At 47.6% G+C, this 17,439-nt stretch overlaps 2 protein-coding genes across 2 annotated transcripts in view; one reads left to right on the forward strand and one right to left on the reverse strand.

The window, feature by feature from the left end:
- Positions 1–12,816, forward strand: part of NLRC3 (NLR family CARD domain containing 3) — a 29,136-nt gene extending 16,320 nt beyond the window's left edge. Inside the window, exons 6-19 of the mRNA XM_081296729.1 lie at positions 871–954; positions 1,478–1,561; positions 3,078–3,161; positions 4,647–4,730; positions 5,321–5,404; positions 5,975–6,058; positions 6,697–6,780; positions 7,401–7,484; positions 7,930–8,013; positions 10,068–10,151; positions 10,527–10,610; positions 11,261–11,344; positions 11,713–11,796; positions 12,070–12,816. Coding sequence (XP_081152855.1) covers positions 871–954; positions 1,478–1,561; positions 3,078–3,161; positions 4,647–4,730; positions 5,321–5,404; positions 5,975–6,058; positions 6,697–6,780; positions 7,401–7,484; positions 7,930–8,013; positions 10,068–10,151; positions 10,527–10,610; positions 11,261–11,344; positions 11,713–11,796; positions 12,070–12,160 — 1,183 coding nt within the window. The 3' untranslated portion in view covers positions 12,161–12,816. The remainder of the gene's footprint in view (positions 1–870; positions 955–1,477; positions 1,562–3,077; positions 3,162–4,646; positions 4,731–5,320; positions 5,405–5,974; positions 6,059–6,696; positions 6,781–7,400; positions 7,485–7,929; positions 8,014–10,067; positions 10,152–10,526; positions 10,611–11,260; positions 11,345–11,712; positions 11,797–12,069) is intronic.
- A 190-nt stretch (positions 12,817–13,006) lies between these two features.
- CLUAP1 (clusterin associated protein 1) overlaps positions 13,007–17,439 on the reverse strand; it is a 46,060-nt gene continuing 41,627 nt past the window's right edge. The window contains exon 14 of the mRNA XM_081296747.1: positions 13,007–13,183. The gene's annotated coding sequence lies outside the window, so the exon portion shown is untranslated. The remainder of the gene's footprint in view (positions 13,184–17,439) is intronic.

Below are 17,439 nucleotides of genomic sequence, written 5' to 3' on the forward strand. Positions count from 1 at the left end.
TCTACCAACTGAGCTATATCCCCAGCCCCTTGAATCCTTTTTTTTTTTTTTAATTTTTAACTTTTTTTTTTGTAGTTGTAGATGGACAGAATGCTTTTTTATTGGTTTATTTTTATGTGGTGCTGAGGATCGAACCCAGTGCCTCATGCATACTGGGCAAGCGCTTTGCCACTAAGCTACAGCCAGTCCCCCTTGAATTCTTTTTTAAGCAATAGAATCCTTTTAAAAAATGACATGTCAGACAGAACCCCAATGAATAAACCAGACAAAAGGGGAACTTCATGATTGAAAGAGGGATGCCTGGCCCATTTGGTTCCCCCTCATCCTCCTGTTGGCTACTGAAGCTTTCCCCAGAGTCAGGAGGGGCCCTAGGAGAATAGCTTGAAAAGTGCTTGGGGACTCTAGTTGAACACCATATCCCATGAGCTGAAGGCCTACAGAACTATAGAGACATCTCCACTGCCGCCGAAACAACAGTAAATAAATCAGGTGTGTGTGTGTGTGTGTGTGTGTGTGTGTGTGTGTGTGTGTTGTTTTCTTCCTGAGGGTCAGTTTACAATACCTCTCTCTGGGGGCCATATAGCAGATTTCTGTAATTGCCATAAGTCTTGGCTCTCATTTGGGTAGAAGATTTCCTCTAAAACTCTTTGCCAGGGTGAGGGTCTGTTGGGCCTCTCCGTCCCTACTTGTCTAGCTCAGGGGCTTTCTTGTGATCAGCTTTCTGCTCCAGCGGTCAGTCACCTGGTTTCTGCCTATTTGGGGGGCCTGATGATTCAGATACTTGAGGCTAATCACGGGCACTGCGTTAAGGAGGAGGTGATGAGATTCTGCACCTGAAGTAATCACTCCTGTCTCTCTCTCCTCGGGCAGCCTGGCTGAGAACCAGATCAGTAACAAAGGGGCCAAAGCTCTGGCCAGATCCCTCCTGGTCAACAGAAGTCTGACGGCTCTGGAGTAAGTAGGACACCTAAGGCCACTGGAACAAGGAGAGTTTTAAGCCATCTCCCTCCTATGAAGTGACTGGGTCTTATCTGTCCTTCCCTGATGCCCCAGACTCAGCCCTGGTAGACTCTGGGCATGGCGTCCTGTCCCATTTAGGACAGGTTTCACCTCCCTGCAGCCCACATGTCCTCCTGGATGGCTGGAAGGACAGCCGAGCTTGCAAAGTCACGGCTCCTCAGCTGTTGAGCTTCACCCTTAATAGCAGCCAGTTTTCAGTCCTCAACTCAGCTCGTCATTCTCATCTCCACACTGGAACTGGGCCCGCTGGGCTACCGGTCCTGCTTCCTTTCCCCATGGTGTCGGCTATCTGGAGACACTCCCTCCTTGCTTACTTATTAAGGATCCCTGCCCTGGTTCCACCAGGTGTGAAATGCTAAACCCTCACGCATTCCCTTCAAAGATCCCAGATCTGAAGGTCTGTGTACTTTCTGTCCCTCCTCTCCTCCCTGAGAGTCATTGTTCTCTCTACTGTCAGCCTCCGCAGTAACACCATTGGACCACAGGGAGCCAAGGCGCTGGCTGAAGCTCTGAAGATTAACCGCACTCTGACCTCTCTGAGGTACGTGTCTCCTGCTCCCAGCCTCCAGGAGAGGGCCTGCAAAACCCTTGCCTCAGGAGGCACCTATGGAGTGGGAGGTGATTCAAAATGGTGGGCATGGGACACCAGCTTTCACCCACTGGGTACCAGAGCTTGTATCCTAAGCAAGCTTCAAGTTCTAACTCTTCCTTCCTCTTTGAGCCTCTGTAACTCCACAGTCATGGTGTTAGACTTCCCCGGTAAGCTGTCTTTTTGAAAGGGCAACATTTGGTGTGGTTGACTGTGTCCTTTTCAGGAGCCTGTGGCTGTGTCCATCCTTAGTTGAGTGGGTACCACTGTTCTGTTGTTTTTCCATTTGTTTATTGTTAGTATTACTCACATACTACCATTTTGAAGTACCCAGGTAACTGGTATTAGTACACTCGGCGCTATGCCACCATGCCTCAATCTCGTTCTGAAATGTTTTCATCATCACAAAGGATCCTCGTACACATTAGCTGTCACTTTCCATTCTCCCTTCTCTCCAGCCCCTCTCGTGAACCAATCCTTCCTGTCTGACTGGATTCACCTATTCTGGACATTTCATCTGAATGGAATCAATGGTGCCAGGTCCATTGATGACATGCCTCTTTCTTCTCTCCTGTTTGGCTCCTTTGTCTTTTTCTGTAGGGTGGAAGGAGTGGGGTGAGCCTCAAGCTTCTGACCCATCTGGATGGGCCCTACAACAAGTAATAGCATGCACTGGTGTTTCATTCTATTTTATGGATAATACTCTGTTGAATGGAGAGGCCACGACTGGTTTATCCATTTACCCATCAATGAGTATTTGTGCTGTTTCCTCCTTTTGGCCATAATCAATAATACTGCTATGAATATTTGTGTGCAAATATTCAAGTGCCTGTTTTTTTTTTTAAAGAGAGAGTGAGAGAGGAGAGAGAGAATTTTTAATATTTATTTTTTAGTTCTCGGCGGACACAACATCTTTGTTGGTATGTGGTGCTGAGGATCGAACCCGGGCCGCACGCATGCCAGGCGAGCGCGCTACCACTTGAGCCACATCCCCAGCCCCTCAAGTGCCTGTTTTCAATTCTTTGGGATATATACATAGGAATAGAATTGCGGGGTCACCTGCTAACTCTGTTTAACCTTCTGAGGAGCTGCCAAGACTCTCTTCCATAGAGGTTGTGTGAGGGTTCCCAACAGCAATGTGAGGGTTCCAGTTTCTCATTATCCTTGCCAGTAATTGAGTACTGTGGCTTTTAGGTGCAATGGGCTATTGATGATTTTGCTATTGTTTGACAGAAGCATGGGCATCTTGCTCTCACTTGGTAGGCATGGGCTTAGAACCCAGTGAAGGAAGGTCTGACTCTAGTGGGCAGTGAGGAGGGCACATAATGGTCAGGGCCTCTTCTCACTAAGGCCAGCTGCTGCCCTCTCAGCAGGTACCCTGTGGAGGTGCCTCCACTGCAGGGAGTTCAGGCCACACCAGGAATTCTCTTGTGCTCCATCAGCGATATACTCCTTCCTGCCTCCACAGCCTCCAGAGCAACATGATCAAGGATGATGGTGCCAGGTCCATGGCGGAGGCCTTGGCCTCCAACCAGACCCTCTCCCTGCTGCAGTGAGTGAACACACCTCCCCTCTCTTCTCCCACCTCCCCTCTCTCCTGTTTGGCCTCTTCTTTTCCTGCAAGGAGAAATGGATGGGGTGAGGCTGAAGCTTTCTGACCCCTCTGGATGGCCCCAGGATAACTTGATGCTCACTGCTTTTCCAGAGAATAGATGTGGGGAAATTACTGGAAATAAAACCTCTTGTCAAACCAGAAAGCCCTCTCCACAAACGTAGGAACGAACACAACAGTCTTATTGTTGAATAAGCATTCAGGACTGCAGTGCACATTGTAGGCAATCTGCTGCAGGCCTTTTCTGCAGCCCAGCAGATAGGACCCATCCCTTACACTCTCAAGATAAATGACAACTTATAAGAAAACACAACATCATTTTTTTTTTTTTGGTAGTGCTAGGGATTGAACCCAGGGCCTCATTCATGCTAAGCAAGGGCTCTTTTTTTTTTTTTTCATTTAGCCTTTTAAAAAAATATTTGTTTTAGTTGTTGATAGTCCTTTATTTTATTTATGTATTCGTATGTGGTGCTGAGAATCGAACCCAGTGCCTCACACATGCCAGGCAAGTGCGCTACCACTGAGCACCAGCCCCAGCCCCAAGTAAGTGCTCTTCTTTTTATTTTGAGACAGCGTCTTGCCAAGTTGACCAGGTTGACCTCAAACTTGCAATCCTCTGGCCTCAGTCTCCTAAGTAGCTTGATGACGCCATTTGTCACTTATAGCTTATCCTACAGTCACCAAATAATTGGGGGTGATCATCTATTTCCCCAGTTGCTTTTATCTAAGGGAAAAATAAAAATTTTTCTGTCTCTATGACAAGCAGGTACTCACAACAGGTGCCCAGGCTAATTCCCACAGAAGCAGGAAGACAGGGACCATCCCTTGCTAGATTTTTACCTGTACTGAGACCCTGAGAAAGACATTCCTAGGCTGTGAAACGGGCAGGAGGTTGATTGAGCTCTTAAGGAGACTCGCATATTTCTCAACAGGACAGAGAGTACTTGCAACCTCATGTGTCCTCTAAGAGAGTGGGGGTTGTCTCTTTCCTTTTTGGAAGATTACATTTTTTTTTTAAGGCTAGTATTTGGCCTCATGTAGGAGGCTCTGTCCTATTGATCCTCCTATCCCTCTCCCCAGAGGTTCTCAAGGGGGGAGGCAGGCTACTGGCTGGTCTAGATGGAAGACTGACAGATGAGGGCCCAGCAGGTCTTGTGCATGTAGGTCCCCCATGCAAGAGGGTGCTGGCGCTATCAGCAGCCACTGATTGCCACTTGCAGGCAACTTACATGGGAGGCCCCAGCTGCTCTTGTTCCTTGTTCTCCCACATAAAAACATCACCAGACCCTCTGAGACCCCTTCCCACTGCTGTACAAATGGAGACATGCTCCAACTTTTCTCTACCTCTTGCCCTGAACCTAACTGTCCTTGGCCTGGCAATAGCTGTGGTCAGATTTGCTGATGGACCCCTCTTGTCTCCCACAGCCTGCAGAAAAATAGTATTGGGCCCACGGGAGCCCAGCGGATGGCAGAAGCCTTGAGGCAGAACAGGAGTCTGAAGGAGCTCATGTGAGAAACACAGAAGGGCCAAATTGGTATTCTCAGTGACCAGCACAAGACCAACCATCCTAAATATTTGTGGGCACAGGCATGAATAGAGAGATGGGAATATGGTTAGAAGGGAAGATGGGAGGATGGTGAATAGATGGATAGATGGATGGATGGATGGACTAATGGATAGATGCAGGACAGCTGGCTTTTTTATTACAAAGCACTGGGTCAGAAGAGTGGAGACCCAGATGTCCAGGATGGGGTGACTGCTCACCTTCTCAGGCTCATGCTTACTGCCTTCCCAGCTGGTACATTTCTTAGTAAACTTCACATTAAAGTACCACCAAAACCTCTTGCTAGGGGTCGATACTGACCTCCTGCCCTTGCCAGGGAGTCAAGAAGGACTTTGCTACCTTGATCTTTTACAGGGATAGGGGGTCATTTGCAAAGACTACAGATTAACCGGACCCAAGCAGAGCAAATTGCCCTGGGCACCCTTGAGACAGAAGAGGCTGCTTCCCCTGAAGGCTTCCCTGGGCCCTGATGCCCAGGTCTGGCTCTGCGCAGCTGCTGCAGGAGGCGGGCTCACCCATGTCTCTCTCTTGCAGGTTCTCCAGTAACAGCATTGGTGATGGAGGTGCCAAGGCCCTAGCTGAGGCCCTAAGGGTGAACCAGGGCCTGGAGAGCCTGGAGTGAGTCTGCCTGAACACCTTCCAGGGTGATAATCATTCCCGGGCTCTCCATCTAGCAGATGGCTGGCTGGTAGTGCCAGAAGAAGGCTGCCAGCCAGCACCTCTTCCCTGCCAGAATCCTGCTAATTCCAGCCCTGAGTGCATTCTGCTCTCCTTGTCCATCAGCTCCATGTCTCTGGACAGTAAGGCTGGGGTTACCTCTAGTTTCCAGAACAAGTTCCCAGTGCTCTTGATAAGTGCACAGATGAGGAGGGAGCTGGCTGCCACAGCCTTGACTGGACAGGGGGTGCTGAGTGACTGCTGTACCATACTCTTTGGGCCGCAGAAGCAACGTGCCTTCCTCTGAGGACATGTGGAGCCACCCATGTCAAGGCACAGTCTAGACTTTGGTGCTTGTGCTAAACCTACCTACCCTGACCTGGCAGGGGCTAGAAAGTGGGGCAATGGGAGGAAAGAGGGATGAGAACAGCAATCTCCAGGCTTCCCCAACCCGGAGCCTGTGGCCTCAGGCTGGACTGGACAGCTTTCTCTGGGTCCTGGGATAGCCATGACGCCACATTCTGTCTGCAGCCTGCAGAGCAACTCCATCAGTGATGCGGGAGTGGCCATGCTGATGGAGGCCCTTGGTGTCAACCAGACCCTCCTCAGCCTCAAGTAAGTCCTGGATTCCCTCCCACCCAGAGTGTCCTTTTGACCAGAGGCTATGCAGGAACTCTGGGATTTGGAAAGAAGAGCTGGTGCTGGGAAGCATGTTATGGGGAAATCTGTGGCTGGGGCAGGCTTGGCTCTGAAAACTGGGCACCCTGCTCCTCTTGAGGGCAGGGCATAGTTGTGGCCCTATGGGCTGCTCTGCTGCTCCCTACCCATGTGCAAGCCCTTCAGGTGCCCAGCATGCTCACCTGCCTCTTCCCTTCACACTTCTGAGGTCCTGTCATCCTATCCTCTTCCTCCTGGATGTTCTTGTATGGTCGTTAGTCCTGAGTGGGGGCACCTGGCTGGCAGCCCTTGCTTGGAGCCCTGGTTTGCTACAACTGGCTCCTTATACCTCGGCCAGCGCCTCTTCCCTGCCAGAACCCCGCTAATGCCAGCCCCGAGTGCATTCTGCTCTCAGTCTCTGACCTCCATCCCCTTGTCCAGCAGTTCCATGTCTCTGGATAGTAAGGCTGGAGTTACCTCTAGTTTGGCCCAGGATCCACCTGAGGTTTCTTAAGCTTCAAAAAACCTGGGTGTATCTGCCACTAGAGGTCTCACCTGCCTTGTAGGAAGCTCAGGGTCTTCCCTTTCTTTCTTAGCCTTCGAGAAAACTCCATCAGTCCTGAGGGAGCCCAGGCCCTGGCTCATGCTCTCTGCATCAACAGCACTTTGAAACATCTGGAGTACGTGATGGGGTCAGGGAGGGTGTGGGGAAGGGGGTAGAGACTGGGCCTCCTTGGGATCATTTGTGCCACAGCCTCCTCGCCCACCCAGAGCTCAGAGCTGGTGGGCACCATTATAATGGGCCAGGCCCTCAGTACCCTCACCATTTTACAAGGCTGAAGGAGGACCTGGATAGGGAAGAGGCAGCCCTGGTGACTGGTGGCAACCCTCACATGAGCCCTCCCCTACATTGTGGTATAAATGACATAATTGACGACAGGGAGATACTCTGCTGGTCTCCACTGGGGATGAACCAGCTGAAGGGAGGGGACTCAAGAGTTGATGTGGGGTCATAGTATTGAGAAGCAACCCCCAGGGCAGCTCCACCACATTCTGGCCAGCTGACCTGTCCCTGCACCCACTGAGCTGAGCCTGGGATCTGCCCCTGGGTTGTTTTCAGGATTTGGTATGACACTCCCCAGGACACCAAAGTTCTCACAGATATGAGCCAAATAACTAATATCAGCACAGACTTGGGTGGTCCTTGGGAAGAGGGGGAGTGGGTAGAACTCCCCAGTGACCAGGGACAGGCAGCTTCAGGACAGGTTCCCATTCAATCGTTTCTTCTCCCTTTTCCCAGCCTGACAGCCAACCTCCTCCATGACCAGGGTGCCCAGGCCATTGCAGTAGCAGTGGGAAAAAACCACACCCTCAAGTCCCTTCAGTGAGTCTGTGCCCCACCCCAGCACCCCATGCCCCTCTGTAGAGCTGCAGGACTACTCCCAAAGGGCCACAGACCAAGCCTGGCTTCGGGACACCCTCACCTGGGTCTCAGGGGCTTTCCAGGCTGCCCATCTTCAAGTAATATGTGCCCCCTCTCCATGGTTCTGATTCCTGAGGCTGATCCTCAGACAACAGAACTATGGTGGGTGATGGGTGCCACCATGATGCTCTGGGAAGCCATGCTTTATGCAGGGACTGTCTGGAGAATATTTAAGCTTGTCCCTGTGGTCACCACTAATAGAATATATGCTGACCCTTTGGGAACTAAGCCTGAGGGGAGCAGCAGGAATCCTCTTGGACTTACCCTGCTATCAGATCCTCTAGAAGCTTCTGGAGCCTCCTTGGCTCTGCCCCTGAGCCACATGTTCATGTGTCTGTCTGCCTAGCCTGCAGTGGAACTTCATCCAGGCCAGTGCTGCCAGGGCCCTGGGACAAGCACTTCTGCTCAACAGCAGCCTGACCAGCTTAGAGTAAGTGTGGCCTGCAGGGACTAAGGGGAGGTGGGGTAAGCAGGGAGGTCTAAAACCTCAGAGTCCCCAGGCACAAGGCTGGTGAATGGATGACCCTTGGTGGTACAGAGCTCTCTCTGCCTTAAGACCAGCGGGCTTGTTTCAGGCCTCACCTGTTTAAAAATATCTGTGTATCTGTTATATAGAGATATATAGCAGTTTTACTGGGACATAATCCACATACCATAAAATTTGCCCATTTTATTTATACCAAATAAAATGTGTACACGCACACAAACATATTCTGCCATAAGAAGGAATGAAGCACTAACACACAGTGCAACAGCAACATGGATGAACCTGGAAATGTACAATAAACACAGGTGTGCTGGGGAGCTCAGGGGTAGTGTGCTTACCATGATCCAGGCCCCGGATCCAATCCCCAGCACATATACACACACACAAAATTGTAAAACCAGTACCAAGATCATCTTAGAAGATTTCTCTCATCCTAAAATGAAACCCATACCCATCAGCACTCTCCATTTTCCTCCCCGCATCCCTCAAAGATGAATCTATCTGTCCCCTGGATCTGCCTATTCTAGACGTTTCATCATTCTACATAAATCCAATCATACAACATGTGATCTTTTGTGACTTTGAGCCCCATCTGCTTCTGCCCTGACAATTCTCCCTCAGTCTCCAGGATACTCTCTCTCTGGATGGTCCTCCTCAATCTTCCCTTCTGTTCCACTCTGATTCTGGGGCTCTTTGGGGTTCTGGCCCAGGCCCTTGTAATGACATTCCTTTTCTGAGTTTGCCTCCTCTCCTAGGGCTCCCACTGCCTTGAGAATTCCAATGACCTCCACATCAATATTCCAGCTCTTAAGCCCTGTGGAATTCACACCTTGGCCTGTCCCCTCAGTGTCCCACAGGTAGAGCAGAATGCTGCATTCTTTCCCACAAACCTTTCTGGTTCCCCATCCAGCTCCTGGGACAAACTACTATGCAAGCCAGAGCACCACACTTGCTCCTTCCTCCATTTCCAGCTCATCTCCAAGTCCTGTCCATTCTCCCTCGTGGTGTCCCTCCCCTCTGTTTCCCCTCCACTGCCAGCATCCAGGCCACATCCCTACTCACCTGCTTCCCTGGCAGCCTCCATATCCAGGCCATCCCCTCAGGCTGCTGAACAGTGTCCCCACCTGGGTGAGATCCTTCAGTGCTGTCCAGTGCCTGCAGTGAAGTGTTACCCTGCAGCATGGCTTACGAGGCCTGGAAAGATCTATTTCCTTCACACTCCCCAGTCTTTTTTTTTTTTTTTAATTTAACCTTTGTTTACTTGTTTTTTATTTTTTTAAATGTGGTACTGAGGATCGAACTCAGGACCTCACCTGCCTCACCTGTCCTAGGCAAGCACTCTACCTCTGAGCCACAACCTCAGCTCTCCCCAGTCTTTTGTTTCTCACCACTCCAGGAACTCAGCTCAATTTCCCTGGGCTCCTCAGAGGTGCCAGGCCCTCCCCACCCCCATTACCTGTGTTGGTTCAGATCTGTCTCTGGGTACCACACTGGGATAGGAGACTCCATTGGCCTTCCCTGCAGCTGTACTTAGCTAAAACTACTCATTTAATTGCAAATTCCAATCTGAGTTCCAACAGGGTAGAACTGCCTTTCCTGCCTTGCACATATCCAGCACACAGGGCATGCTCAAATATAATGAATGCAGACTGATCACTTTACATGCCATATCCACTTGACCTAAACTCAAGTCATTTATCGTGCCAGTGCCTGCTATTTTCCTTGAATTTTGAGGAGTGGTGGTTATAAAACCCTAATCAGCAAGAATGGTCTGGAGATTGAGAGCTTTGAGTTAGTTTCTGGTTGGCTTTGAAAAGCATCCCCCTTTTGGTCCCGAACCCTTGTTATCAGCAATTCCCACGTGTTCTTTCCTGGACTCTGATGGTTTGTTCATGGCTGGTGTGTAGTCTGAATTGAATCTGGAAGGCCCAAACACAGCAGGTCCTTGCTACAGTGCTGGCCCGTCCCTCTGTGCCTGAAGAGGTCACTCTGTTCAGCTTACAGGAGAACGCCATTGGGGATGAGGGAGCTTCTGCGGTGGCCAGTGCGCTAAAGGCAAACACAGCCCTCACTGCTCTCTAGTAAGTCCCTGTGGTGCCAGGAGCCCAGGAGCCCAGCTCCTTCACCATCCTCTCATGCTGCCCGCCATCTTTGTTTACAGTCAAGAAAGGTGTGTTTGATATCAGTAACTGGGAAATCAAACACCTAGAGGCATAAATTAGGGATACCACGTGTCCTCCTCCAGTAAATCCGGGAGATTGCTTCTGCTTTCTGCACCCTGTGTCCAGACCTCCGTCTCAGGCATCAGGGTGTAGGAGGGAGACGCAGTAGTATTCTCTGGACAGGTCATAGACCAACAATCTGCAGTGCTGTTTCTCCACTTCTATTCCCCGTGAAGGGTGGACCTTTTGGAGGGAGGCCTTGCCTGCCTACACTGATTGCCCCTCCCCTTGTAGCCTCCAGGTAGCCTCCATTGGTGCACCAGGGGCCCAGGCGCTGGGGGAAGCCCTGGCTGTGAACAGAACGCTGGAGATTCTTGAGTGAGTATTCCTGTCTCCGGCAAGTCTTTTGCTCAAAGAAATCAAGCTATGGATCATAGTGGATACCAATTGACACGGAAACTCACAGATGATCTTCAGTATTTCAGGTCATGTGTACCCCAGCGTCTCTATTCCCACTCCCTGCCCTTTTCCTGGAGTCACTAGTTTGTCCTGCTCTTTGGGTTGGCCTTGCCCAGGCTAAACATGTGTGGAGCCCCTGTTTAGGTCTCCGTGGTAGCAGTGGCCATGGATCCTGGTCTCTGAGAAGGTCCAACCCCTGGTGAGGGAGCTTAAGCACCATGAAGCTCTTGGGTGTGTCCAGGTCATCCCTGCTCTTATGGTTCCCTATGAGGCTGAGCTGGTCACTTGCTGGATGGAGTGCTGCATTGTCCATCTCAGCCCAGCCTTTCTTGGAAATGTAAAAGGACAAGGACTCCAACAAAGCACCCAAGCCTGGGCTGGCCTCAACCCCCTTCGTGTTGTCCTGCTCCCTAGAGCCCAGCCTGGTTCTAGTGCCTAAAAGTGAGGAAGGTGCAACCCTCACCTCCAGTGATTGCTGAAGTCCAAGTAACCCCACATCCACCTGGAGAGATGCCATTGTCACTTCTCAGCCTGTCCCTGTACCTTAGGTGTCCTGTTTTTCCTGACAGCTTACGAGGAAATGCCATTGGAGTGGCAGGAGCGAAGGCCCTGGCCAGCTCACTGAAGATTAACTCCAGTCTCCGAAGGCTTAAGTGAGTGGCTGTCAAACCTGCCTGTGTCCTGGGGCAGCATACTGCTGTGCTGATCTTCCCCATGAGCTAAAATGCTCCTGATTTCCTCTAGCTACTCCTCTATTAAAGTCCATACCCTTTGCCGGTGGCTTTGTTCCTTCTGCTTAAGTCAGAAATCACTTTAAAATCTGCACTTAGGGTCTTGGGTGGGGCAACCTGGCTGCTGACAGACACCATCATGGTCAAATGCCATCTCACAGTTGTGGCACCTACAAACAAGTCAAACTCAGAACTGCTTGTCCTCCCTGCCCCCAATAAGGTAATGTCTCCTTAGGCATTTCTCTGGTCCTGATGACTCACTGTAGTGACTCCATCTTTTCTCTGCCTAGTCTTCAAGAGAACTCCTTGGGGATGGATGGGGCCATATGCATTGCCAGTGCTCTGTCTGGGAACCATGGGCTGCAGCACATCAAGTGAGTAGCTTCACTAGCACTGGCCCTTTCCACTTTTGCCCCACCTTCAGAACTGATCCCAGGTCAGGCCCTGCCTTTAGCTCAATTCTGGGAACCAGTGCCCAGGCCTCCCAGCAGCTCCACAGGGGAATGCATTCTAAGGAGGAGGCAGCTACAGACTCATCTGTGGTAGGGACTGTGGAAGCACAAAGGTTCCTCAGTTGCTATGGTGACCACTGCTCTACTCAAGGGAATGGGTGGGTGCTAAGCCCTGTCCTAACCCTTCTCTTCTAGTCTCCAGGGAAATCAAGTTGGGGACTCTGGTGCCAGGATGATCTCAGAAGCTATCAAGACCAAAGCTCCCTCATGCACTGTGAAGATGTGAGTAAAGCCAGTCACTGGTGGAGAGGATGGACAGACTCCAGAGAATGAAAGCTTCTGAACAGAAAGTGATCTCTGGGCACAATCCTGCATTCTGGGAATGCTGCTGACCCAGTACAAGAGCTGGTCTCCTGCACAGAGGAAAAAAGGGTGCTACAAAGGAGGTCTCAGGCACCTTTTCCTAGCCCAGGGCAAGTCCTGACAATGGTGGATAGAAATTCTGCAATGGCAGAGAGAAGGAGCTGCTACCAAGGGACTTGAGGACAAAAGTCTCAAAGTTCATCAATGTAGGGAGTTGGTTCCACATTATTTATATCCAAAGTATTTAAAAGTCCCAACTTTGAACAAATTTAGCTGGGTACAGTAGTATAATCCTGTAATCCCAGCTAATTGGGAGGCTAAGGAAGGAGGATGGCAAGTTTGAGGCCAGCCTGGGCAAGTTAGCAAGACTCTGACTCACAATAAAATTTAAAAAGGGATGGGGAGGTAGCTTGGTGGTAGAGCACTTACTTAGAAGTGTGAAGCCCAGGGTTTAAATCCCAGTACTCACACACACACCCCCCAAAAATTACACCCTTTTTTTCCCCTTCATCTGATGAAAAAAATCATACCTTTCTCTGGAATGAGTTGCCATCTTCAAGTCCATGAAGGACATAAGTTTGGCAGGGGTGACAGTGGGGACCTTTCTTCCCTTTCTTAAGAAGGAAAGACTTTTGAATGATCCTTATAGACATAGAAAAATTAAAGGAAATTTGTGAAGATAAATGAAGAATTTAATTCTAAGATTTTGGAGATGGAGACAAAAGTCTCCAAGGGTTCTGCCAGTTTTGATTCACTCTACGTAAGATCTCTTGGACAAGGATGATGTCTGCCACATTATCTGAAGTCTGGCACACTGGTTAGTCAATGCTGGTTCCTTGATGTTGTTATCCTGTGTTAGGCTTCCAAAGCCTCTCCTGTGGGTACGGCTTCCCAACAGAGATAAGCAAGCTGAGCTTCCATGCGGCAGAATTCCGTAGCTATCTGTCTGGATTGAAAAGGGAAAATCCAAACAAACATCATAGCACTCAGAAACTAACCAACCAAGAAAAATGTTTATGAAGACCATTAAGTGATTATCACTTATAATTGTGAGAAGATATAACTGCCATTCAAAATATTTACTTAAAAATAGGTATCCACTGTGGCTCAGTGGTAGAGCACTCACCTAGCATGTGTGAGGCACTGGGTTTGAGCCTCAGCACCACATAAAGATAAATAAAGGTACTGCCCATCTACAACTAAACAATAAAGATATTTTTAAAAAGTTTATTTATTTATTTATTTATTTATTTATTTATTTATTTATTTTAAAAATATAGGTATCCAGCCAGGTACAGTGTTGTAATCCCAGCAACTTGGGAAGCTGAGGCAGGAGGACTGTAAGTTCAAGACCAGCCTCAGCAATTTAGCAAAATTTAGTGAGACCTTGTCTCAAAATAAAAAATAAAAGGGCTGGGGATATGGCTCAGTAGCTAAGTCTAATCCCTCATACCAAAAAAAAGCAAGGGCATCCAGAGTCGTCATGGATGTTGACCCTGAAAGGCAATGCTGCTATTTATAAAGGGGAAGAGGTGCCTTAGGAACTTGAAATCTGACATATGCTACCTTAACATCACATCAAGGGACAAATGGCCAGCACATTCCCTGATGTACTGCCTTTAGGACATAACAGCTTATGTAGCGTTCTTGCCAAAAATGTTCATCTGAACCTAACCATGAAGGAATGATGGCACAAAATCCAAATTGAGGGCCATTTTGCAAAAGCAGCCCAACCTCTTAAAAAATATCACTGTTATGGTAAACACAAAAGGCTGGAGATTATTTTAAACAAGAGATTAAAGAGGCCTAACAAATGTTAATGCAAAATCTTTGATTGGATCTTAGACTGTAGGAAAAAAATTCTCTATAAAGAACATTATTTGGAAATTGAAGACGTGAACATTGTCTTACATTAGAGATATATTTTTGTTGGGTACAGAATTCTATGTGACCGTTTTTTCTTTCAGTACTTTTAAGAGATTGCTCTATTGCCTCTTGTTTGCACTGTTTTTACCTCAATTGAGAGTTCAGCAGAATAGATAAGAAGGTAGCAGTCAAATGCTGGAGAAAGCCACTCCCTGCAGAAGCTGAGCACTGGAGAAGTCGGAAAGGCCAAAGCTGTGGAGAATAAAAGGGTGCCCCTCTAGGGACTTGAGGCAAGCCTAACTTAAAACTAGAAGGCAAACCCCTTTTTCCACCCAAGCCTCCCCAGCACCCCACTGATAAGGCTTTATGGCATACTGGCTGCAAAGGAGAAACATTTACAAAGTCTGGCTCTATTACATCACCACAGAGCAGGCTGAAAAGGTAAATATGGAGTTGAGGCAATACACTGATAATAGAAAAAGTTTTTTTATTTTTTGTCTTTTCCCATTTTTAATTTTGGGCCGTTTCTACTGCTGTGTTTTCAGGGTCAGCATGTCACCTGCTGTTAACTGCAAATCACACATTTTCATCTCAGGCTTTTTTAATCTCTGGAAGTTTTGTTTGAGGTGACCCTTGGGTCACAGCTCAGCTCTAACACTTCTGTTTTTCATGTTTTCATCCGCTCCATTCTGGTTCTTGTTAACCTTGCCTCATTTGAAATTTTTCTTTTTCTCTCATATAAAATTCTAGTGGAATTTCAGGAAGACAGAGGTAAATTAATGTATTCTGTCCATCATGTTTAACTGGAAGTTTCCCATTTCCATAAGTGATTATATGCTATTACTACCCAGATGTACCTTCCTTACCTGCTATTCTTCCTGTATCTCTCAGGTTACAAGCATCCAAAACAAAACTCCCCTTCACCTTCAATCTCTCCTCTTCACCAGCCCTCCCTAGATAACAGGCTTCAAAGCCTGTCCATTCTCCTGAGGTCCCTTCTGAAAAATGAACCTAATTCTTGAGGCCATCACCAAGAGCTTGCTAACCATCTTGCTGTCTTCTGTTCCAGTTTTTGCCAGAGTGATTTTTTTTTTTTTTGGGGGGGAGAGGTCTAGTCTCTGCAGGTTGCCATCTGCCCACAGAACAAAACACAACCTATTCCTTAGCATGACAGAGTAGTTCCTTTGGATACTCCCTCACCACATGCTCTACTCTTCAGCCTTAATGTAATACTTATCACTCTGTAGAAAGGCTGTGCCTTTTGACCACTCTGTGCCTTTGTACATTCAGGCTCACTATGATGCCACATTTGACTTGTCTGTCTGATGGAGACTTACTCAGCTTTCAAGATGCAGTCCAAATCTGACATTCACAGAAATCTTGTGTCAACTCTTCCAGGCAAGGATAGTTGCTCCTTACTGTGGATTCCCATGACAGTATATAATATTCTTAACATGCATGCAACATACTGCATTATAATATTAAATCCTTTTTCTTTCTAGGTTGTCAGATGCTAAGACTTAATTATATTTGAATTCTCCAGGGTTAGCAAAGTGGCTGAAAACAGTAAGTGCTAAAAAAATGTTTGGTGCACAGAGGAAACAAGGACCAAGAAGCTCATCCATAGCAAAATGATCCCAAGGCCAAAAAGCCGGATAGAGTCCATGTGACCATGTATTGCATTCCTGAAACTGCCACATTATTACTACTCTTTCCTCTGTATTATATGTTCACATCCTTAGAAAACAAATATTCCCTCTGAATCATTTAAATGTGCCATTCCTTTAACCACAAACTGGCCCAACTGACAGGGTCACTGATTACATTTTGTACCAGCCCTCCTCCTTTCACTCTTTAAGCAGACCATACCCTCTTCTCAAGCCATCTGAAACAGCTAGGGTTCAGTGTGTGATCACAGATACACCAAAGCCAGCTGGCCCACACAGACCCCATCAGAAATAGTAGAGAAGAGAATTAATTCATATACCCAGAGAATGGATTTCTGTTTCAGGTAAGAGGTAGAAGCTTTGGCTCCTTTCTAATTCAATAAGTCCTGGATCCTAGCACCTGAGAGGCCCTTGGGTCCCTTTAACAGCTGTGATATTTACCTTGAGTGCTGCTAACCTAAATGGGCACACCCTTCTTTCAAATACTTGACATCGATTAATTTAAAATGATAATGAGGGTCGGGCTCCAAATTCCTTAATAGGACACCCATAGCACAAGAGTTAATAACAAGAATCAACAAATGGGACTTAATTAAACTTAAAAGTTTTTTCTCAGCAAAAGAAACAATAAGAGAGGTAAATAGGGAGCCTACATCCTGGGAACAAATTTTTACTCCTCACACTTCAGATAGAGCCCTAATATCCAGAGTATACAAAGAACTCAAAAAATTAGACAATAAGATAATAACCCAATCAACAAATGGGCCAAGGACCTGAACAGACACTTCTCAGAGGAGGATATACAATCAATCAACAAGTACATGAAAAAATGCTCTCCATCTCTAGCAGTCAGAGAAATGCAAATCAAAACCACCCTAAGATACCATCTCACTCCAGTAAGATTGGCAGCCACTATGAAGTCAAACAACAACAAGTGCTGGCGAGGATGTGGAGAAAAGGGTACACTTGTACATTGCTGGTGGGACTGCAAATTGGTGCAGCCAATTTGGAAAGCAGTTTGGAGATTCCTGGGAAAGATGGGAATGGAACCACCATTTGACCCTGCTATTGCCCTTCTCGGACTATTCCCTGAAGACCTTAAAAGAGCATGCTACAGGGATACTGCCACATCGATGTTCATAGCAGCACAATTCACAATAGCTAGACTGTGGAACCAATCCAGATGCCCTTCAATAGATGAATGGATAAAAAAAAAGTGGCATCTATACACAATGGAGTACTATGCAGCAATAAAAAATGACAAAATCATAGAATTTGCAGGGAAATGGATGGCACTAGAGCAGATTATGCTTAGTGAAGCTAGCCAATCCCTAAAAAACAAATACCAAATGTCTTCTTTGATATAATGAGAGCAACTAGGAACAGAGCAGGGAGGAAGAGGAGGAAGAAAAGATTAACATTAACCAGAGACATGAGATGGGAGGGAAAGGGAGAGAAAAGGGAAATTGCATGGAAATGAAGGGAGACCCTCATTGCTATACAAAATTACATATAAGAGGTTGTGAGGGGAATGGGAAAATAAACAAGGAGAGAAATGAATTACAGTGGATGGGGTAGAGAGACATGATGGGAGGGGAGGGGAGGGGGGATAGTAGGGGATAGGAAAGGTAGCAGAATACAACAATTACTAATAGGGCATTATGTAAAA

Source organism: Spermophilus citellus (assembly GCF_964194105.1).
Source record: "Spermophilus citellus genome assembly, chromosome: 6".
NCBI lineage: Eukaryota > Metazoa > Chordata > Mammalia > Rodentia > Sciuridae > Spermophilus > Spermophilus citellus.